Source organism: Haemorhous mexicanus, chromosome 9, assembly GCF_027477595.1.
Source record: "Haemorhous mexicanus isolate bHaeMex1 chromosome 9, bHaeMex1.pri, whole genome shotgun sequence".
NCBI lineage: Eukaryota > Metazoa > Chordata > Aves > Passeriformes > Fringillidae > Haemorhous > Haemorhous mexicanus.
This window is the reverse complement of record NC_082349.1, coordinates 31,428,826-31,452,603: the sequence shown is the minus strand read 5'-3', so window position 1 is coordinate 31,452,603 and position 23,778 is coordinate 31,428,826. Positions and strand designations below refer to the sequence as shown.

Sequence of the window (23,778 nt, the reverse complement as noted above, 5' to 3'; positions counted from 1 at the left end):
TCATCAGTAAATCACAGTGTCTCTCTGCAGGAGTAGCCTGTGCTATGCACCACAATAACAGTGCTGCTTAGGGTCCAATTTTAATGAGGCTTGAAATTATCAGAACAGCTATTAATGTAAACCTGTGGGGCATTCATGTTCTCTGAACAGAGAGACATCATTCTCTCTCTCAGGGTTTTTTTCCTAAAGAAGCACAGAGAGAAGAAGATAAAAACAATTCTTATCTCTATTCTCTACTCCTATTATTTTACACATGTCTGTGTTGCAGGAGGATGTTCAAGGGTCAGCCTTTCTTGAATCTAATTCTCAGGGAGTCTGAAGGAAAAGTGATGTGTTTGTGTGTCCATACCCAGAAAAACAAGCCAAAATACCAATGCATTTTTTCTCTGAAGAAAAACCCAGAAGATGCTGGTATTATTTTAGTATACTGTAGGTCAAGTGCCTTCATAGCACATGTTTTACATGATAATCAGCATAAAGTTGACCCTACACCAATGAATACACATGAATACTATAATCCACAGTTTAGGCAAACAGCTGTATTTTATATTTATTTTTTTACTTTGAAAAACTGTAAGACTAAAACAGCAGCAAATGCAGCAATGCAGATGGTTTTTTCTCCTGTAATGCATAGTCAAATAAACATTTATTTCCCAACAGCAAAATGCTTTTTGAAAAATACTTTTATTTTTCCCTAAATCCCAGTTTTGAGGGTTTTATTGTGGGGCAAGGAAAACAAAACAAGGAGACTTCCTTGGGGAGGGGGAAGATAGTGCCTTGTGAATTCTAACATCAACAGAACAGTTAAACACTTTAATAATAGTATTCCTCTGCTGCCTGATTTCTCCTGTCTTCTTTAAATCTTAAACACTTGGGTGCCAGAAGAAACCCTTTTACATTTTCAACTATTCTTTTCAATTTCCCATTGAATTGTTGCCATTAGTTTGAAGACTGTGTTTGAGCTTTTGGCAGAACTGTGATTCAAGAAATCGTGGGTAGGAATCTCTTTCCATGTGCCTGTAGAGTATTCTCTGTGCATCATCAAAGCAGGACTGTGTTGGCTCTTGAAGATTCCTCATACTTGCTTTCCTTGCAGGACTGTCAATGTTTATCTGAAACAAAAGCAGGACAGCCAGTTCAGTCCTGACTACTGTGGTTAGTGGAGATCAAGAGCAGCAGTGGAGTCTGTGCTGCTGGGCCTGTATGCAGAATATTGCTCCAAATGTGAGCGAGTTTAGCAGGATGAGTTTGGTTTTCTCACTACTTCTAGGAAGAACAAGAGAACAGGGAAACTTCAGGCAGGAGTTGTCCTGTCAACGTGGTTTGGATGGATTGGCTGCAGTGAAAGGACTAGCTGAAAATTGCTGGTATCCAACCCTGCTTTCCTCTGCTAAGAATTGTTCCTAGAGCTACAATTAGGTTCCAGAAAAAAACCGATGAGTCCAAGTGCCTGGAGGTGCACAGCACCAGTGACGGGAAAAAAAGACAAAAAGTGTTATGGCCTGAGATAAAATTGAGCCTATATATCAACCCTTTTAAGGAAAAGTTTTCGTTCCTTGAGTTTTCCTGCTGCAATTCATTGTTTGTAGCAGATAAACTGAAGCTCTGCAGGTGTGTAACCGCAGAAAGGTTTAGTGGTCAGCATGAACACCAGATAAAAGGAACCCTCTGAAAATCCATCAGCTTATGATGAGTTCCATCGGTTGTGTTCAGCTTGACCTTGTTTGTTAGTGTGGAGAGGAGACCTCTAAAGATTTGGTTGGTGCTGATGTCTTTCATGGGTTGAGAGCTTCCTCCTCCAGAGGAGTCATTTGAGTGGCCCCTTTTTAAATACTACTGTAATTTGAATATAAGCTGTGTTTCATGTCCTCATGAGCATGTAGTTTTTAGAGTGGTACGCAGTTCTTGTGTTAATAGCGAATATCAAGAAAATGGGAAACTGTCCTGAAGCGCTAGAAACCACACAGCCAATAGAAAGATTCAAATACACACTATTTTATAAAAAATCGCACAGCTTATTTATAACTGTCTTGATTTAAGCCCTTACATTTGATTAATGAATTTGTGGTTGGCAATATCGACATTTCTCTTTTGTAAGTGCAAATGTGTTGCTGAGTTTCCTATAGCTGTACATACTAACAAAAAAAATACTGAGAAAAAAGGACAAGAATGCATTGTTGTGCCACTTGGTATTTAAAATCAACAGAGGGAACTTTGAAATTTGCTCAAGATTTGGATTAGAGGGAGTGGTTTAGTCACTTAAAGCAGCTGTTCCTCTCAGCCAACATTTGGAAATCCAGCTGATTTGGTTTTGGCTTCTCCTCCAGTGCCAGCAGGGAGGCTGCATTTTGAGACTCTATAATAATTTCATTGTTACACATAAACCAGAAAATAATGTAGCATGATTTTTTTAGTTATGTCAGCCTGCCAGAGGCAGTGGCAGTAAAAGCCAACGTTGGCTTAGTTTTGCAAGGAGAGTCATAAGCAGGAATGTTTAAAGGTCATAGAGCATGTTTGGCTGAGCAGGAATTATTTTTTTCTATAGCCATTTATCAGGGGAAAAAACCCAGATACTTTACATACAAATTTGCTGTTTTCCTTAAAAAAAAAAAAAAAAGAAAGAAAGAAAAAAAAAGTAATGTGTCTTGGAATCTTTCTTTTCACACATTTTGCAAAGGGGACAGCACTGGGTAGAGTGTTTACTTTGCTTAGTTATATTTACTCTTGCAAAGACCAGAATGAGATATAGATATAGATATATGTAACAATGGAATAATCCAAAATATAGTGAAGTGGTATCAATTGCCTCTGGATCTGATGTTAAAAAGAAAAAAAAAAAAAGGAAGAGAACAGATCCATTAATTTGGTTCTTAACTGAGTTGTGCATTTTGCTTGTGTTCTTGGTGGATGTAGTTGAAAGATTTGCCTGTAGATGAGATGTGGATTCAAATATTAAAATTCTGTGTGGAAAAGAGTTTGAGGGGAGGATGGATAGAAGTTTTCACTCCCTTTGGTGCAAGAGGAGCTATAGGCATTTGTTGTTGGTCTGCTGTGTGACACTTCAGGCATTTCTATGAAATAAAGAGCTCGTGATCTTGTAGTCACCTCGTTGGGGTTGGATGTAACTTGTAAAGAGCTTCTTTGCCATGGAAATCCTTTTCCTCTATAATTTTATCTTCTCATAAGCTTCATAGACAAGCCAGAATTCTATGTTTTCATCACTGTGTTCTGTCTTCAAGTAGGTCTTATAGATTATAGGCAAATCTGTAAATATTTCAGAACCCAAATTCATATTGCCTGTCTACATGCATTACCTTTAGAGAGCTTTGGAGGTAATAGGGACACTTCTAAAGTTGTGTCTCAGCCCTACAGCTCAAGCTTGCATGTTCCTGCACATGCAGGGCTCCCTAGCAAATCTAATCCCACAGTAAATCTAAGGTAGGCACACGCTTTGCCCATGTTGCCTGAAGAGCTGCAAATGCACTGGGTTTAGAGTATCTGGCTTTTTATGTGAGTCCACCTTTCCATTTTGGGGTGTCATAAAGCTTTTAAATTAATTAAAATTCACTGAGTAGTGTTTTTAAGTGCAGTGAAGGAGGCATTTTAAGAAGGGCATCATTCTGAGTACTGCTGGAAGCTTAAAGTGTTTTTATTTAAAGCAAACTTTGTTGCTGGTGCAGCATTCTGGCCTTTCAAATTTCTGAAGATGTTGAGCACATCTGTCCGAGGGGGTGATCACATGTGTGCCTGCTGCTCCTGCTGTCATTTTGTCTCTTTGAACAGTTTTCTGTTGAGGAGTTTTTTCATGTGCTGTAACATACTAGGTTAAGATTTTAATGGAAAAATCTTTTAAATTACAAATGCTGTTAATCTTCATGCTCTGTAATTTTTCTGCAGTTTGAAAATAATGCCAGTCCTCAGGAGTAATTTTTAGAGGCTTTTGCTGGGACTTTTTCATCCCTATTTTAAAAAATGTAATTCAGCAGTGATGTTCTGGACTTGTGCCCATATGAGAAATCTGGGAGAGCTCTGAGCCCTGTATGAAGCAGAGGGGGATGGAGCTGGAAAGTTCAGAATTCCTGCTGCGTCTACAGTTCTTCCCATCCCTGAATATTGGAACTGCCTTCCATGGCATCTCCCTGAATTGATAGGCCATTATCTGGTCTCTTTGGTGCATGCAGGCTTTCCCAAGTGAACTTTGTCGCTTTTCTGCTAATATAAGGTGCCATTCAGTACTCTGAGTGGGGATGTGGCAGACAAACCATGCCCTCATTATGTGTTTGTACAGAAATGACACATGATTGCAGAAATGGCAAGTTGGGGAAAGCATTTGCAGCATGCTATGTTTATTTCCAGTGTGATGTGTGCTAGGCGTGTCACAAAGTTGTTTTTCATTAGTTGTGTATAAGGCAGCATAAATTATGCAGCACGAGTTACAGATTTTGCTTTGTGGGAACTCTTCTCAGCAATCCATCTGGGACACAAACATACAATTACTTACATTTGCTCTTTACCAGATTTTCAAAAGACTGGGACCACTGTAGCACTTCCTCCAAAGGCACCCTTTAGTAGAAAAAAGGAGGTCATTATTGCAGGGTTAGTTGAGGCTCAAAGTATAAAAAACCTAATTACCTTGTTGAAAATCTGCCCCCTAATTTAAATACGAGGTTTATGAATCTTACATTTTAAAAGGCTTTCTTGCATCTTCCAGATTTTGTGCTTACTATGCTGAGACAAATATTTTTCTTGCTGTAAAAAAATGCACTTCCATTTCAAGGAGCTCCATGTAATTCCTCTGGAAATGGCATTCACTTATTTAAACTGTGCTTGGGAGAAACACAAGAAAAGTGCTGCCTTTCTAGACAGCAACTTCTTTGGAGACAGGAATCATCATAGAATTCAGGTAATATTGATGTTTGTATTTAGTAGCCAAGTCTTTGGGGGCACAAGATCTTATTGTAATATTTCAAAGCCTTTAATGTCAAAGTTGACTTATCATCTGAGAGCTGAATATAAGCTCCAAGAATAAGGTAAATAATGAAAGGTTCATGCAATCTTAGCTGGAAGAGACTTCCATCTCTCACCAGTTGTTTACAATGCATTGTGACACATTATTACTAGTCTGCACAGCCCTTGGAAGTGGCTAGAATCAGATTTTACTTTCATGTTTGCCATTCTAAACAGTAAGTTCATAAGCTTGTGGGAGTCTCATGCCTGATTCTGAGAAAGAGCATGGAAGTAGTGAGGTGAGAGACTAAACAATTTAAGGAAAAACAAATGTTTGAGGGCAGTATCTCCATTTTAGTGCATGTAGTTCCATTTACACCAACATAGTTTCAAGCATTGAAGTTTAGGACACCAATGCTGGTAACTTGGAAGAGATGCTTATACTTATGTTGGTAAAAGAAAGGAGAGGGGATGTATTCCAGTGGGTGCTTTTCATTGTGTGTCAGCCAAATTTGGAGCATGGTCTCCTCTCATTGAGTTTTGCTTTTCATGGCAGCTATAATTTTGTCAAAAACTGTTTAGTATTACAGGGCTTTTTAAAATTTAAATCAAAATTGGCTTTGATATGAGTGCTGCATGATCCTTTATAGATTTCTGCTGCAGAACAGCCATTACCTGCTCTGTAGCTTTTTTAATTGGTAATGATTTATAATTTATTTATAATTTGATACAATTCCCCCTTTCTCTGAAAAAGTACATGACTAGGTGATTATTTTCTCAGGCTTTTGATCAGTCTGACATAGTCAAAGAAATAAAGAGTAAGAGAAATGCTACCACTATTGAACAGTGGTGTCAGTAACTCTCTAGTAACTCTTTCCACTAAAAGATTTTTTTTTCCTTCTTGTGAGCTATTAGCCTTCTCTCTGTAAAAACTCATAAAGCTTGTGGTTATGGGGAGTGAGACTCTCTAGTTCTTTTAATGATTTTTTTTTCTCCTTACAAACTACTTCTGAGTCATATTTGCTGTTCCTGATGCAGATAATTTTTCACCCAATGCAGATTATTTTTCACCTGTCTGCAACTGCACTTGTACAGAATGAGTGACAATCTTGTCTGTCTCACTGAACATCATCAGGAGAGCTGTCTTATTTCCATTTCTGATTATTTGTCTTTAGCATTAATCTGTGAAGCAGAAAAAGCTCTGCCTGATGGGGCAGCTGACACAGAAGAAAACCTTTTTACCTTTTTACTTTCCTTTAACAATCAGGAAAATATGAAGGGCAGTAAGGGAATAGGTTATGATGATCTGTATTAATGCCCTTTTAGTAGCTGTTGTTCTGATAGTAAATGTCTTGCTGCACTGATTTGCAATATGATTGGATTTGCTGAAGCACATCTATTACACTGAAAAAAAAAAAAAAAACCTTTCCAAAAATAACTAAGGCTTTATAGCTGGGACTCAAAAAGTGAAATTGTAGTGTACTGTGGGAGCTATTTCATACTTATCCTACACTCTCCACTGTGAGTGGCTCCCCTCACCACCATGGTGCAGAAATCCTCCTCCAGTAGTTGGAAACACTGTCTGGATTTCTACTCCTGACTTTCACCCAAATGGCAGTTTCAGGGGTCGTCAGGTGCTCCTTAGTATTGCCGTGGGGGATGTGTCCCAGTAAATCAGTTCTGTGTCTGATCTGATACCAGCAGAAGGCATTTTGGGTGGAAGCACATCATCACCCCAATGGGACATGTCCCCCAGATTCCTGGCAGTGCTTGGCCCCCACAGAGCCTGGTGGCACCCGAGGCCTTGCAGGAGCCACTTGGCCATGTCTCTTATGCTCTTCATGAATATTCACCCTTTGCCAGCAGCCTGAATTCTTTTAAAAGATGGACCAAATATTTGGCTTTCTAATTCTTCCCAGGTCCAAATCTGGACTTAATCCAGGGGTGAGTTTGGGCTATGCCTGTGTAACATGAAGGGAGGTCCTGGTGGGACATGCCAGCATACATCCGCGTGCTGTTGAGGAAGGAGCTGCCAGAAGCTGCTTGGCTGGGGCAGCTGTGAAGGTGTTGCCCTCTTTTGCACAATCCTAAGCTTGCAATGAAAACCTCCACTGTGAATTTTGAGGGGTTTATTTCTCCTACTCAGCTGCGTGGACTGCAGAACATAAGATTCTTATCCTTACTTACTTAGAACTGATCCCAGTTTCTTCTGGTCTGAATGTCTTACAAAGCCAGCAAGTATTTGGACTCCTTCTCCTAAACATAGAAAATACGTGAGTTTTGAATCTGCTGTGCTGAGCTGTGGCTTTCTTAAATAAAAACGTATAATTTATACATATAGCAGTGCAAGCAGTTCTAACAGTATTCTTATTTTGTACATCTGATCTTTATCTATGAGTCATTTCTGAAGCATTTGACCAAAATATATTTTGTAAGATATGAGAACTTAAAAAAAAAGGCAAATTACCAGGCAGTCCAGTGGATGACTCTCAGGGAAGAATTGAAATGTTAATAATTTTCCCTCTTTGCTTCCCCAGTTATGAAAGGAGATTGAAGGTTGAGCCTGACCCGAAGCAGAATGAAACTAGAAATCTTTTTTTCCCCTGAAAGCTCAGGGTGACCAGGATCAAAGATCAGAGCTCAATGTAAACTGGACAATGCTGAATAAGTTGCTAAGTGTCTGAGATTAATGTTGATATTTGTCCAGCATGTATCTCAAAGTCAATAAAAGTCATATAAAACTTGCCTTTGAATGGATATGATATCCATAAGAGAGGGTGTAGTTTATTAGGATGAGGCAGTTGTAAATGTCTGTCTATAAAAGACAAAATAAAAAAATCTGTTGTGACACGGGGTATGTTTGGTGCTTCTTCTTTGGCTTCAAGCAATGGCAAATGCTGAATTTACATTGGACTGTAAGTTTGTACAGGCCTGCCTGAAATCAAAATAGCCTTATTTATTTAAACTTGGAGTTTCTTTCAGATTTGGGGTTGACTGGTGCATATTATAACTATGACCAATTTTTTCCTTCCAAATGAAGCGCACAGTAAATCACAGGACAAGGTTCTATCTCCCAGCTTTCTGAAGCTGTGAATTGCTTCCTTTGCCTTTGGTGCTGTTTTCCTTGTTTCCCTGAGGTCTATATTCAATATTATATCAAATGAGGGTCTTGCCTAGTACAATTCCTGCAGGGTATTGAAATGTCATAACTTGGCCCAACTGCTACACTGCAACTCCTGCTCGCATTCTCTGCAGCCCCGTGGGACTGCCAGTGGCTGCTGCCTGCTTCAGAATTCTCTCAACTATAGATAGGTCTCTGTGACTTTTGAATTGTTCTACTAGAATTTCTCATCTCACCCTCTGCCTAAAAGTAACTGTCTAAAACTACACAATATTCCATATTTAAGATGAAATTATGCATTAAATTTCATTTATGGTTATTATTTGTCACCTTATTTTGGGCTATATTCTAGGCTATATCCAATGCCCTCTGTTTTGAGTGCTTTCATGTTGCAATCATTCATTTTCTATCCACCGAGATGTAAATGAAATGCAGTCTTTGTGGCTTTTTTGAAGCCTGGAGAAATTAATGTAGGCTTCTTACTATACAGAGATTCTCAAGAAATATTAGATGAAGCAATATTAAGTAATCTAGTTCAGCTACTTCCATCTGAATTTGAAGTGCCAATTATTATTTTTTTCTTCAGATGACAGCTGCATGAAGTGACTTTTGTGTAAGGAAATGTCATTGTTCTGAGGAGCCATTTTAATTTGAGTTAGAGGCTTTAAACTTGTTGAGAACACACATTTTCCAAGCATACACATTCAGGGCTTTGTGGTTCTCTCTTCTTTGTAAGTCAGACTCATTTCCTAAAAGACCAAGGAAGAGGGCATGCTGATTTTTATCTTTACCAGTGCTGATTTGGACCATCTTTCCACTGAGGCATAGTCTATGTTTCTTTAGTCTGACACTGTGTTTCTGCTGACAATGGTCTTAACCCCAGAACAAGACAGGAGCAGTACAAAAGCTACAGCACACCCTGGAGCAGGGTGCTAGTTTTGGATCATTGAACTCCCACATGTGCAGCCTGTTACCTGTCACAGTGTCCTGTTAGTGCTTTGTCATCTGCTGTAAATGGTAAACTACATCTTAACTACTCCTTACAGTTTTGCAGTGTTCACATGACTTGGATCATGGAACTCTTCTCACCCAATATTTATGAAGCATAGTGTCCTTCCTCTTTGCTTGTTCTAACATATTATTGCAACAAGGCCACAAGCTCTTTAATGTGTAGGAGCTCTGTGTTGCCTGCAGGACTGGTAATCAAACAAAAAGCCACATGGCTACAACTCTTTTGCAGAAGGAGTTGCCTGACTGATGAGAAATTAATCTAAGTCCTGGAGTTATTAATGTCTGTAAAAGATATAAGCAGTGCTGATCTGGAAATGACTGTTTAACTGTTTTATATTTTTTATTGGAGAAATATAAAGAAAACTGGTTTGGTATAGTAAAAAAAAAAAAATCTATTTATAAGTTTTTATTTAAGAAAGCCACAGCTCAGCACAGCAGATTCAAAACTCACGTATTTTCTATGTTTAGGAGAATGAGTCCAAATACTTGCTGGCTTTGCAAGACATTCAGACCAGAAGAAACTGGGATCAGTTCTTTCATATTACAATAAACATTTTGATTTCTGACCAGCCTTATTCTGTGACAATGAATCTGTAAACTACCAAATGCCACAGCTTGTAGCGCACAGCATAACTGTCATCAGAGAGATACTGCTATATAAAAGTTCTAACTGATTGCCCATGTAGTGTTCACACAGAATTCACAGAATCACTGGGTTGGAAGAGATCTTCAAGATCATAGAGTCCAACCCATGCCCTCACACCTCAACTAAACCATGGCACTGAGTGCCACATCCAGGCTTGTTTTGAACACATCCAGGGGTGGCGACTCCACCATCTCCCTGGGCAGACCATTCCAGAACTTTAACTCCTTCCGTGAAAAACTTTTTTCTGATATCCAACCTATATTTCCCTTAATGCAGCTTGAGGCTCTGGCCTCTGGTTCTGTCAGTGCTGCCTGGAGGAAGAGCCCAGCCCCACCTGAGCACAGCCACCTTTCAGGAGCTGTAGCGAGTGATAAGGTCACACCTGAGTCTCCTTTTCTCCAGGGTAAACAGCCCCAGCTCCCTCAGTGGTTACTCACAGGGTTTGTGCTCCCAGCCCCTCTCCAGCCTTGCTGCCTCCTCTGAGTGTCTCGAAGTCCTTCACAAACCGAGGGCCCAGAACTGGACATAGCACTCAAGGTGCAGCCTCACTAGTTATTCAGATTATTTTGCACTGACTACTACACAGAATATTCACCGATATAGGGTCAAATCTGGGTATACAACAGAAACATTTCTAATGTGAATGCCTTTGCTATGCTGAGAACTTTACATGCCAAGAGAAAAAACAGGTGTTTCCCCCACCTATGCTACATTTTCCTGATAATATTTCAAAGTGCAAAATCTCATACTTACAGAAACTTCTTTTGGGTTATTTCCTTTGATTAAAAAGCTTCATTTAGTAGTTGCATTTTCCAGGGTAGGTTTTCAAATTTCTTGACCTGCTTTTTTGTTTTGTTATTTTCTCTTAGCGTGGGTGGTCTTAGTACCCACTCTCTGTGCTGCTCAGAGTAATGCCTGACTCCTCTTTTATACATATCACAGGCAAACACTGGCCGTGGTTTCCATCAGAAAAAGCTCCTTTGCATTCCAGTGCTCCACTGATAGAGCCTGTTTACATTGAAATTATCTTGATATCTCTACTGATCAGTTGTAATGACATGATGTACTTTACTTCATTGGAATCTTGCATATTTTGTCCAAGTCCTGTGACCAATTTTTCCATTCCTTTATCGAAGTTCTTTTTACGAAATCTGCAGTCCATGTTGAAATGAGACAAAGAGCACGAGCACCCTTGCACTGAAACCAGCTTTCTTCTTACAGGCAGCATAATGACAGCACTTTGAAGTGCTTTGGGAGAACCTTTTCCTGCTCAGACCCATCAGTGTCAGGCTTTTATGTGCTCCTACCTGGCCAACCTGCTACTGCACAGCATCTAAGGAATGTTAAAACTTTTTAAACTTCTGTGAGGTCCTCTGTCATTTTTCTTACAGCTGTTGCCCAGGTTATGGCTTCATTTTCAGTTGGGACACATTTATGCTTTGGTCGTTCTCCTCTAGCCAAGTGTTTGGAAGGAGCCGTGCAGTGCAATAGCACTGAAGTTGCTGTTTGTCAGGGGAAGACTGATGCTGGCTGATAAGATTTACAGTGGTGCTGGGACTTTGAGAGTAAGCCCTGGCTCAGCTGCTTGCTGCAAATTAGTCACAGCAGGGGATCTTTCTGGAGGCTTTCTGTCCTTCCTGGAGTGGTTGTGACTTGGGATCTCTGCGAATTTGCCATTGCCTACAAGGCACAGAGTGACCCTGTTGGGAGGGTAAGGTTGGTCATGTCCCTGCTCCCTCTGACAGCCCAGCTCTGTGCTGTGATATCTTTCAGTCCTTGCTCTAGCTCATTTTTTTCTTCTTACAGCCTCCCAGGCAGAGCATAACCCATGTAAGATTGGAACTTAAACTGAGGTTTGAGCCTCCAACAATGCAGTACACTCATTTATTTTATTGCAGCTCACCCTGCTGGTACACAGGCTTTGTGTATGAGATGTGTATCCCTTTTCTCACAGCACTGGTTCTGCTGGGGAGGAAATGTGTGTGGTGTGCTCACTTCCAGCAGGACCTGGTGGCAGAGCAGGGCAGCATCACATGAGACCTTGGCCTGTGCTTAGGGAAGGGCAAATATCACTGTGATCTATTTTCTATTGACTGCTATTTCATTAAATCTCATTCTATATTCATTGCAACTCTACACAGGATTTTGGAGTATTTTGTTTCATTTCTCTAATGGGAATGGGCAGGAGCAAATTAACTTGAGCTGATTGTTCAAATAATCACAACAGTGAGATGTTTCAAGTTTGTTCTGTGCCTCCTTATACTTCTAATGTTTCATATGCAGGCAATTATATACTAAAGTATCTGAGGGCCAGAACTTGACATGTTAAAATATGTCTATAAAGAATTTTATTTGTAGAACTCCTTAAATTTAAAATAAGAAAAAAACACCTTATTAATAATTGTGACTCTGGAAAAGTTACAGAATGAAAATCCCAGTTATGTCAATAATCTCTCATTATTTGCACCAGTATTTAACTATTTGATGTATATATATATTTGAAGAAACCGTACATGGGCTGATGCACATTGTTTTGCAAAAGCATAATTACATCTTATTTTTTACTCTAAACTTTATTTGCATTAAAGGAAAGCTCATCTAAAATCTCATTTTAAAATGAACAATAATGAACTATTTAGGTTTTTTCCTATCAGCTGATGTTCAGGGGACCACATATAAGATCATATTTTTGTCAAGTAAATTGTGTAGTGACTGATTGTCCTAGGGTGACGTTATGATGTTTCTATCCCTATTGGTGTGTTCTGTTTATGCTGGATATTATGTTCTGTGCCTTCAAGACTGGCTCTGAAGAGCAAATGTTTTTTGGTTTGGTTAGGTTTTATCAGCCTGCTCCCCCATGGCTGGCAGGACACAGAGACAGGGCAGTACATAGTGCTGCTTTTTGCTTTTTGCTTGGCTTTTTGTTTTGCTCTTCCTTTTTGCTCCTGCTCATTAGTTAGTTTAGCTAAGGAGTCTGAATTTTTCCCTGGACTGTTTTTCCTTCCCCTTTCTTGGAACCACTCAAACCTGCTCCAGACTGGGACTTGGCAAACACCCAGAGTTTGCACCTTGTGGCTGCAGCAGCTGCCCCAGCACCAGAGGGACTGATAACAGAGTGACCTTCCCCAAGAGAGACTTTCTGAATTTGTCATCTTTTTTCAGAGTGGTGAAAGAGTGTTGTCACCTGGTATTGTTCATTTTGTGTGCTGAGGGTGCTGTGCCTGTTAAATAAACAGGTTCTTTCCACTTCTCTCCAAGGAATCCTTCCTGAACCAGCTGGGGGGAGAGGGGCCGTGTGGGTTTGCTTTCTGGAGGGGCCCCTTTGGAGGTTTCCTCCCAAATCTGCCCTAAACCAGGACACTGAGAATCAGTAACCAATGACTCTGTGTCCAAACATTTTCCTTTCTGTATTACAGGCATTAAAAAGTGCTGTAATACTGCTTAAAATTGAAATAAACTCATCCTGGGGTTTTCTCCCTAAGTTGGTTTTTACTATTAAACTGAAGAAAATGCTTCTGCAAACCTCTGGTGCCTTGTACATGGCGGGTATTTAGATGCAGGATTTGGTGCAATTTTTACGTTTTGTTGTATCCTTGACCATGCTCTAAAGAAAAATTTGAAAATTAATGGGTTGCAAAACCGATTTAGCAATGTGTTTCTCTGTGTCAGCTCTTTCCACTAGGATCACTTATAGCTTGATACCCAGAAAGTTACCCATCCACTTCCCTTTACAGAACATTTGCAGCCCATAAGAGTGGATAGTTTAGTTTTTAACCAGGTGTGCTGCTCTGCTGTAAAATTACACAATTTAACCTAAATTCCACCCTTCCTCGTGTTGCATACAAATTCCACTAGATGTCATCAGGTGCCACACTGAAGGAGAAGGTTTGAACACCGTGCCTTGGGGAGGGTCGCTGTGGGTGCAGGCTCTGGGCGGGGACAGTGCAGTGACACCTTTACAAATGGTCCCTTTCAGCATGAAAGACTCCTGGTGAGACTCTGAGATCTGCAGGTAACTTCTGACTGGGGCCTTTTCCCTTTGGATTCCTTGTGCTGCCAGGCGTAGGGCACAGAACACCCCCAGGATCATGAAGGGATGTACTACACAGGAATCAATTATTGCTTGATTTATTCAGTAGTTGAGCTGGATGTGCTTTCCAGAAAGAAAATAAGGGAAATGGAGAAGTGTCAAAACTGAGAAACTGTTTTCTTGCTATATATTTGAAAATAACCTCATAAAAAGTTAGGTTCTCTGTGCAAGAAAGTTTTGCTCAGGGATGCAGGGAACAGTGTTCACAGCTTCAGTCTTTACAGTAGGTCAAAACAACCAATAAGCTGTCTGCAGATATAGGGATAATGAAGTGATTTTTGTTTCTGGGTAGAAGTTGGCATTGCCTGCTAATAGTCACTGCCTGAGGAATTTGAATATTTTCTATACTCGTGGCTTTTGGCTTTATTAATAAGGCTGGACAAATCTGACATTGTGACCCATTTCTGTAATCTCTGTTAACCACTGTCCTGCTGAGTGAGAGCAGGCTGAGTCTAGATAGCGCTTCTGGAAGCCTGACCTCAGTTGTACCCTGTGACCTTTCTGTTCCTTTTTTTGTTCCTAAAAACTGTCGAACTGTCATGTCATTGTGTGAGCCTGATGGTCTGCGGCCATCTCAGAAGGAGAGGAAATCATGCCATGAGAAGCTTGGTGTAGTTTTTACAGGAATTTTCACCGTACCCCTTCAGTCAGGCTTCTCGGAGGTGTGCTGTGGCTTGAATACAAAGCACTGTGTGCTGTGAGACCTTGCATTCACACTTCCACCACAGCTCAGCAGTGAGCAGGGCTTCTTACCCCCCCTGCAGGTGCGTCCTTCTTTGGAGGATGCCAGTTCTTCATCTTGTCATAGTTCAGTGACAAGATTCATTATCACTCTTGATTATAGTGTGGGGCAAGTCAGAATGTTTGCCTGTGTTAGTCCAGGGCTCCCCTTTCCTCCAGATGTTTGCTCAGTGCCTGGAGAGTTCCCGGCTGGACTTAGGGCTTTGTTTGAACACCCAGAGTGTGTCCACAGTTTCCTTTAGACTGGCATAAACAACGAGCATGTTCCCAGACTCATGGTTGGTCTAATTCTGTTCAGTATTTAGTCCCTTCTCTGTATCTAAAGCTGCCTTCGTGTCAATCATGGTTGACAAACCATTTACCACAGTAAATACATTACAGACTTTTTCCATAGGTAGTACAGAAATTGTGGGTTACTGAGTTATTAGTGTTATGCAGAGAGTTGTTTTATTTTTAAAGTTAGCCCTCTAATAGCAGAAGCCTTCTGGCCACAGTGACTTGATAAAAACCCCAAACCTGTTGTGACTCCAGTGACAATGAGTTTGTAGGCAGCTGTTGCTGACACTTTAGTACTTTGGCTGTGTCACAGACTTTGAAGAGAAGCATTGCTAATCTGCTGTTTCTTTCTCTCTCCTAACACAAGACTAGAGTGGGCCTGAAAGGTTTACATTTCTGCATTTCATGCTCTACTCAAGATATTTTTAATTTCATTAGTGAAAGGAACCATGTCACCTTCACAGGGCAGGTCACTGAAGTAGTTTAGAGAAGTGCTTTAAGGCAGTGTGGTGCTTAGGCTGTGTGGTGCTTGAAGAAATTGAAGGGAAGTGCTCAGCAAAATGTAAATGTTGATCATCTTCGGGGTTTTTCAAGAGGGTAATTTCTGGGGATGTTTTGGGAAAAGAGGGAGGAATGAGTTTATTTTCAATATAGGCACATTGGTTCTTGATTGATTTAAATCCCCTTTTAATGATTAAAACCTTTGAGGCTTTATCTACCCAAGCAAAGCCAGGAGATAAACTGAAGTCCCCTCTGACTTTGCTTCTGAGCATCCAAGGCAATTTTTAATCATCCAATGAATATTAGCAAGAACTTGTTTTTTGATTTCTGCTGTTTAATGACTAAAGATTTAATTTCATAAAGCTTCATCTGTAGACATTACATGCTCTGATATAAAAACCTCATTTTTATGAAAAGAAGACGAGAGCGTCTAATTTTGTCATGTTCTATTATCTATTTTTTCTTTTCAAACACATTTCACAACCATAAAGAAGGTGACATGTGAAAAGCCTGTTGCTTCAGTGTGGGTAGCGATGGGTGGCACTGAGGAGTCTGTGGTGGTGAATTTGAACTGTTCATCACGATCTCAGCTTTAATTTCCTTCCTGTTTCACTGTTTGTAATAATGCAGTGTTTCCATGGGTGGCCTGTTCACTATATGGGAAAGATTTATACTATGCTATACCATATTTTTATTTAGGGTAATATTAAAAATATCTGCTTCAGGTATTTAAGTCTTCCAAATTGGAGAGTTCAAAGCTAGTCTGCTAAATACACATTCAGGGTCTGCTGGACTCTTGAGTCCTTCCATAAAGCAAACTGAAACAGAGAGAAGGTAATTCACTTCAAAAGTCTACCTGAAGATGGCACAGTGATTGATTTTTTCCACTGAAACATTAACAAACAATGAATATGTTTTTTCAGGAGTAAGATAGTACACTTAAAGAAAAGTCTGAGTCACTACTGTCAAATTGTAAAGCTTTCCATGTACTTCATCCTGTTTTCCTGCACTGCTCTGTAGCTGATGGCCAGCCCGATTTAACCATTTCTTTTAGAGACAGTGAATGAACAGCAAATTTCCATTCTCTCATGGTATATCTTTTCCAAAGAGGGAAAGTGAGATCTAGTTTAAGAAAAAGGCCCAACCCACACCTGTGAAACCAATGTGTGATCTTGGGGGCAGTTCCTGAGCATGAGTGGAGGGATGAGTGCACCCACCTTGTACATGAGCCAAGGGTGACAGGAAGCTCTGAGTCCTTTGATCTGTGTGTTCTGAGTCATCCACATCCCTCAGACCTTGTTAAAACAACCCCTTTGGACAGGCCTGCCATAGAAACAGACATACAATCCTGGGCTTCCAGCATCCCAGAGCCAGGCCTGAATTTCTGCTGTTACTTGTTTGGTGAAATGTGGTGATGTTGTCAGGGGTGCTCAAGTGGGCTTGAATATCTCTAGAGTTAACAATCTGGGCAATTGACTTTTGCTGTTGCTATTAGGTTTGTATTGCAAATAAGGTGAGAGACTTGAAAATAGCCCAGGTTGTTGGGTTGTGCAGAGTGAAATAGTTTCTTTTTGAAGAAGAAAAATACCTTTCTGCTCTCTCACTCTACCAAATTATGAAGTAGGGACAGATGCTTGTGGAAGAAAGTCAAAAGTCTGTTCTTCCCTCCTCAGAAGCTCTGGTCTATCCCAACTGTGTAAAACACAGTGGTGCAATTGCAATGACAGTCTCCTCTCCTAGCAACAAGCCATTCAAAAATAAATAAAAATCCTAACTATCCATGCTATGGAATATTATTTTAGTCAGAAATTTCATATGGATGTTTGGCTAAACCAAAACGGTGAACCACAGCGAGGGAGCAAAGGAAGATCTGGGGACATAATGATTTGAGGGATTTACAGTCAAAAGAATAATGTTATTTGAATGCAGTGTCTGTTAAGAGGGTAGCTGATATTTCAAAGGTCTCTTTTATCTTCCATGAGCTTGAAGTTCTGCAAACAGAGACATTTGGTCCATGTAAACTGTGTTAGAACAAACATGGTTATGCACCTTGTGTGGGAGGCAGTGTTGTTATTCCTATTTCACAGCAATTAGATTTATTCCTAGTGATCCTGGAAAATTAAATCATTTAAGAGTGCCAACTGGAGACTGGTTCATGTTTTTCCAGCATCCAGGTTTTGCAGTCAGACTCTCAGGAACACGTAACTTAAAAATAATTCAGTGAGACTGGAGTCTTTTCTTCTGCATTTATTAGTTTTGAAAGGAAGATGTAATTTCCAATGGCTTACAGCTACTACAGTAGGTGATAGTGTAGGTTGGCACTTTTCTGTGTTCCTTCCAGCTGTTTTGCATCTGACACAGATTTTGGTTCTCCTCTGGAGGTCCAAAGTCCCCAGGGGGTGGCAATAAGAACATGGTCTGTTCTGGCCAGGAGGTGACGTCTCTGAATTTGCAGCTTCTCCTTTTGGTACAGAACAGAGTGGAGCACACAAAGCTCATGTGATTCTGGAAAAATGGAGAATTTGCATGGGTGAGATAAGATCTTGTGTTGCCAACCATGCAATACCAGTGTCTCATGATGGGAATTCATAAAACCAAGGCATTCTTTGACTTATTTTTGTTACAAGCTCTATTGTCACAAGGTCCCCAGCACTAGAGTTTTGGGAGTGCTGTTGTTCTTAGTTACATATTTCAACAATAATCACAACTTTTCTTTTTTGGGGGTTGTGAGGATGGGTCTGTGTAAGTCAGTGTCAGCTGCTGAGAGAAGCGGTGAAGGTAAAATTAGTATTTGAATATGGAGATGAGAAGTAGTAGCACAGTGAGATTGAAGGGAATTGTGTGCTTCAATATGTCAGTAACTACAATGGAAAAATCACTTCAAATAAAATGTAAAACCACTATACATCTTTATTTTAACTATATTTTAATGAAGAGTAACTTATTATTTTTCAATAAATTAAATAGCAAAGATGCTACATACCTACCTGTTGAATACCAACTTAATAAAAATAAAGCTTATACAAATCTTATATAATTTAAACCATATAGATTTTAAGACACATTAATTTAGAATATATTTACATAGCACAACAGCATTGTGGAACTCACACCTACTAACACTTCACAGATTTTTAAAAGAGGTGTCATTGTCTTGGCATTTTCTTCTTATGCCAAAAATTGTCAGTCATCCTAGCTTTTCTTCTGAACTTGATAATCTTTTCCCAATGCTCGGCTCGCAAGTCTTGCACTTCCTAACAATCAGCAGTTCTTTGGGATCTAAGACACGGTTCAGTGTTCATAGTGCAGGTCAAACCTTGGTTTCCACATCCTGCCTTCACTCCGTGGCATGTGGGAGAAGGGTATTTTCTCACTGTGCTGCTCTCACCCTTATGACAGCCTCACCAGCTTTTATCCTGCATCCTGTTGCCTGTGGAGCTGTTTGCCTATCCCTCATACCCCTCTTGACAACACAGGGATTTTCCTTGGCAAGATCCAACCACTGTGGAGGATCTCTTCACAGGATATTTGACAGAGTCTACTTGGCTCTTCATGCCTCAGACACTTTATTTTGAATTGTTGGTTTGCAGCTGGTTCAAAAGGTTCAGGTAGGATTTGGATTTTAAAAATCTGGGATACGAATCTCTTTCCATAAGGATGTACACTGTTTTCTGGGCTTCATCAAAACTTGTGTGAGTTGGGTCTTGAGCCTTTTTGGCTGTTGCTTCCCTCATCTGATAGTCAATATTGATCTGGAATAGAAAAAAAATAAATGTGGTTTAAAACTTAACTTTGATTGTAGTCTTTTCTATATCTCTTTGTCAATTCATGCATTTGCAGCTTTAGAACTCTATGAGAGCTCAATGACAGAATAATTGTAAATTGGGGGATATCAAATCCCTGTATCCCCGTTAGGCACAAAAGTTGTTGTTCATTATAGAAATGTAGTTTGTTCTGGAGTCAGAATTAATACAGCTCAACTTTGAGGAACAACCTCCAGTTACTAAAAGAAATCCTGTGTTGAATTTCTCCAGTTCAGACATGATCAACATACAGAACTTTAACTTTTCCAGAAGGTCAGTACATTTTAAAAGACAATAATTATTCTGTGGTGCTTCCACTCGCAAACACAAAGAATCTCCAAATGCCATCAACAGCTCAAACTGGACTGGCTCAGTGAAGAGCATCATGTGCTGAGGCCTTTGCTGAGCCTCTCTCAGTACTGGGGGCTCTCCCAGGTATGGGCTTGCTGCCTGTGACTGTTTGTGAGGTTTGATAATGTTACACTGCAGGTAGCTGTGATTCAAGAAGGGACCTGAAAGTGTGTCTGTGCCTTCCAATGCCGCTGTGTGAGTGAGTGTGTGAGCATCTCAGCGGAGCCACACTTCTCCCTTCTAATTCTGCACAGGCTGGCTTTATACATACCTGCTTAATGGCATCTGACTGAACAAACTCCTCGTAAATCCTCTCTGCTTTGCCATGTAAGTGATCAGACTTGGTTTTCTTGTAATCCTCACAAGCCAGCCAGAACTCGATGTTTTCCTCGCTGAACTCTGACTTCAGGAACTCCCGAAAGACACCTTGACCACCTAAAGCCAACACAAATAATTAATAATTTGCTGTATGATACTTGTGACCAGGGAGGAGAAAACAAATAGCAGGATTTGTATTGAAATCTGATGTAAAATCTTGCCAAAATACATTGTTATCTTCTTCAACACACAACAGATAATAGAATAAGGCTGATGGGAGTCTTCCTAATTATGTTCAGTGTTTTTAGATCTAGAGTCTGGGTCCTGATCCTATAACAATAGATTGTAGTCCTTCCTAAATAAATTGTCTTAGGCTACAAGTGGAGAGAAAATTCCAGATTAAACTGATTGTCCTAAACTGATTAACCTGATTATCCAAGGATTGAAGACTGATCAAAATAAGCTATTTGGGGGTTAATAGCTAAACTGAAAATGGAAAAAGACCCCAAAACCCAACTTGGAAGCCAAGCTGTAGCAGTGTGCAAGTTACACTAGAGCTGCAAAAAACTGAAGTGTACCTGTCCATTGTCTGACCCTATACAATGCTACAGCTCTGCCTGTTTGGTGAGATTAGATAAAACTTTGTCCTCAAAGTAAGAACCAAGTCATACTGAGGTAACAGACTTACTTTGGCTGGCCAAGAGCTTTTCCAAAGACTGTGACCACTGAATAACTTCCTCTGCAGAAAGCCTAAGGTGACAAGAAAAAGAAAAGGCTTTAGGAAAGAAACCATGGGGTTTTGTTTGTATGTCTGAAGGAGACAAAGTTTATAATATATATGCCAGGTATTTTACTAAATGTATGGTTTTGTCATAATCTGAGATCCTGGAGACAGGCCACGTCAAGAAAAATAATCAGAGGTGGAAAAAATATGGAATTATGATATTATCTTGAATTCTATTCTCAGGAAAATAGTCTTTTACTGTAACTATAATAAAATTCTTTTGTACCTGTGCTTCTGTTCCCATATTTTTGCAATAAGAATGGTAATACCCCTACACCTTATTTAAGTGAAAAGCGTTTTTTTCTTGTAAAACTTTAGAGAATAGTTACCATGTTTCTCTGATAAAAATGGATTTAAGTGGTGTCTTCTCCCTCACTGTTTAATGCAAACATATCAAATCACTAATTAAAAATCCTTAACTCCATGAGTAGTTTCTAATTACTAATGTTCACCTCTCTTGTATTTTGGAAATTCTAGATGCTTTTACAATATTTGTTGTTCTAGAAGTAGCTTAGAAATGAAGTCATGTACTATGCAGTAATCTAGCTCTGATTGTATTTTATAACTCGGTGGGTTTCTGTACTTACATGAAATTTCTAGAGCTGGAAGTCTTGATCCCAGATTCAATATGTGGCACCATGCACTTCAAATAACTTTTGAGATCTGCACCACTGAAACAATGAACAGACATTTTTTTAATCCATTAGAATTGCAGTAGCACTTAACTGCTATTAAAAATTTCTTCAGACTTTCAGAGACAGCTCCATTCTATGACTGAAGTGTGGGAAGTTACATATCCAAGTAATTTTTAAAAAAAGACTGAGGGCCACCACTGTATCCAAATTCTGTTTTGGATTACTTAAAGTAAAGAATTAATTGGTATGCCTCAGCTCAAGCTTTTTAAAATGATGTTGCAGTCCTGGGCTTTCAGCAGGTTTCGTTCATTTAGCCTGAACCACAGCGCTAATTCTTAATCTCTGAGATTAGTAGATTTTTATTTGCACTTCTAATATATTAAGTTTTATACTAAGCTATATATACTTACAAAGCCTTTTGCTTCTTTTTATGCACTTTGCCTTTTGCAAGCTTGCAATCTTCTTTTCCATTTAATTCAGTCATGTTGTTGTGGGAGAAAAAGAATCCAGGCATTTTCCTTGGCTCTACCGTGAAGCCCCCCTGGCCATGAGGATCCTCCAGTCCCAAGTGACAGCTCCCTGCCTCTGCTGCTGCCTTTTATTGACGCAGGCAGCCCTGCAAGCTGGGGTGAGCAGAGCTGTTTATCATCTGTCTTCATCACAAACTCTGGAAGTTCCCCTTTCAGTGCTCAGTGACGCGAGTCTTTTTTGAGAAAGAAAACAGACAGCAGTGTCTCGTGGTTGAGGTTATACCAGATGAGGCTGAATTGCTTTGGGGTTGTTATGTGTCACTGTGTGTCTGTTACCAAAAAAAAAAAAACCACCAACAAAACCCTCTAGAAATTAGAATTTTGAATTCTGGTCCCTCTCTGATGCGTACTTGCAAGTCAGAAGTATTTTTTGGTTTGATCAACAGAACTGCAAATACTGCAGTTTTTTCTTGGCAAAATTCACTTGTTGCATGCCTGTGTCCTGCAATTTCATACTTGTCCGTTGGTTAGGTGGGCTCAGCAGGAGACAAGGGGAAGGTACTTTAACATACCCCAATAATAAAGTTCTATATGCAACAACCTATTTGCAAGTCCCCTGCTGCTCTTCAAACTAGAACATTACCTTAGACAGGTTTGGTTGGACAAGCTGTGTGAAAATATTTTGACGTGGTTTTCTCAGGAAGACGGTTCTGAAGCAGCAAGAACTTATTTAATTTGGTTTAATTTTTGCAAGTCAGGTTCTTAGGAAGCACAATTTCAGGAATACCTCCCTAATTTTAAGTGACTTGGCATGTATAAATATTAATTAGGTTAGAGCTGTTGTTGTAAACACACTGTGAATATTACAAGCTGCTTGAGGGAGGTGTGAGTTGTTTGTACATATTTAAGCTCCACTGCATAAAAGCAGCCATGGATATAAAGTAAGACAAAGAATTAAGCATAACTCTCTGTCTGTCCAGGATGGTGATTTAGATGTTGAAATACTTAATCTGGCCCCTGAGCATCTAAATTTCTGCTAGTTTGCTTGGGTTCTTTTTTTTCTGTGATGTTTAAAGTTTTTTTTTTTTTTTCCTTGTTGGTGTTTGGGTTTTTTTGTTGTTTTTTTTTTTTTTTTAAACTAAATAACGTGGGCAACTTTGATTACTGATGAATAGTTTGTGAATGATGTGTGCAGGGCTGCACATGGTGGTGATAACTGCTGACACATCCCCGGCTTCCTCGGGAGCAGCGGGGCGAGGGGCCGGGAGCCTGAGAGCTGCCTGCAGACAGATGTGCCAGGACAGACTGTCAGCCTCGGGCTGGTTTTAACCACAGCGGTCCACGGAGAGCTGGCAGTGACACAAACGTGTCTGCAGGAAATATTTACCTCCAGGCGAGCACTGCCCTCTGTGCAGGGGCAGAGGTGTTTACCGACTGCTCTTACCCCCCAGAACAGGGTGCAAAAGGAAGGAAGGAGGAGATGTTATCAGCGCCGCGTTTGTTTTCACATCTAACCTGCTCGGTTTTGACGTTCTGCCCCCCTCAGCGTCTCATCCTCAGTCAGGAGCTGTTCTCGGTGGGAGGTTCCATTGCTGGCAAGGTCAGAGGGATGATGCATCCAAACCCTGCTCAGAGGAGGGCAACAAAAGGGTAAAAAACGTCAGGGAAAATAACTTCCCATCTCATCTCCCAGAGCTCTGTAGCCTCAGGCTAAAAGTAGGGCAATGTCTTGAACTTATAGCAGCTGATAATTAAAAGTAATCCTGATATTTATAAGTGAAGTTCTGTGAGAGTGAGGGTACAGGATGGCTTGCTTTTTTGCACCTGTTATCAATGATGGGCTGTTGAGAGTTCACTTACTAGACGAGGAGTATCTTTTCTCCATTTAAAATGAAATTACTGTCTTTAACTTTGGGATTTGCTAAACATATCAGTGCACACGACAGGTGTTGAGTCAGACCTTCCTGTAGAAAGGAATTCTCATGCTACCGAGTCTCATTGCACTTCACCTTCTTGCAATAAATATTGTCTTGAATAAAGAAAAACCAGCATTCTCGTAATTTACATCAGGGTAATGCTGCTGT

The 23,778-nt window shown here is 40.1% G+C and overlaps 3 protein-coding genes across 3 annotated transcripts in view; 1 reads left to right on the top strand and 2 right to left on the bottom strand.

The window, feature by feature from the left end:
- RGS4 (regulator of G protein signaling 4) overlaps positions 1-23,778 on the top strand; it is a 145,050-nt gene that overhangs the window by 33,375 nt on the left and 87,897 nt on the right. The window lies entirely within an intron of this gene.
- Positions 520-13,266, bottom strand: RGS13 (regulator of G protein signaling 13). Its single transcript, XM_059854858.1, is given in 7 exon segments — positions 520-1,112; positions 1,262-1,266; positions 3,106-3,264; positions 4,502-4,563; positions 7,135-7,203; positions 7,569-7,627; positions 13,249-13,266. Coding segments are annotated over 7 exon segments (570 nt in total). The 3' UTR covers positions 520-914.
- RGS1 (regulator of G protein signaling 1) lies at positions 18,243-21,896 on the bottom strand. The gene is made up of 5 exons (XM_059854840.1): positions 21,635-21,896; positions 21,177-21,260; positions 20,494-20,555; positions 19,759-19,922; positions 18,243-19,085 (listed from the first exon to the last, which is right to left on the bottom strand). Exons 1-5 carry the CDS (start codon positions 21,736-21,738, stop codon positions 18,900-18,902), a joined length of 600 nt encoding a protein of 199 aa, XP_059710823.1. The 5' UTR covers positions 21,739-21,896; the 3' UTR covers positions 18,243-18,899.

Coding starts and splice junctions, on each gene's coding strand:
- RGS1 (XM_059854840.1), bottom strand. CDS start 21,738: ATGCCTGGATTCTTTTTCTCCCACAACAACATGACTGAATTAAATGGA. Junction 20,556..21,176: donor TCCAGCTCTAGAAATTTCAT/GTAAGTACAGAA, acceptor TTGTCACCTTAG/GCTTTCTGCAGAGGAAGTTA. Junction 19,923..20,493: donor AAAGCTCTTGGCCAGCCAAA/GTAAGTCTGTTA, acceptor TGTTGGCTTTAG/GTGGTCAAGGTGTCTTTCGG.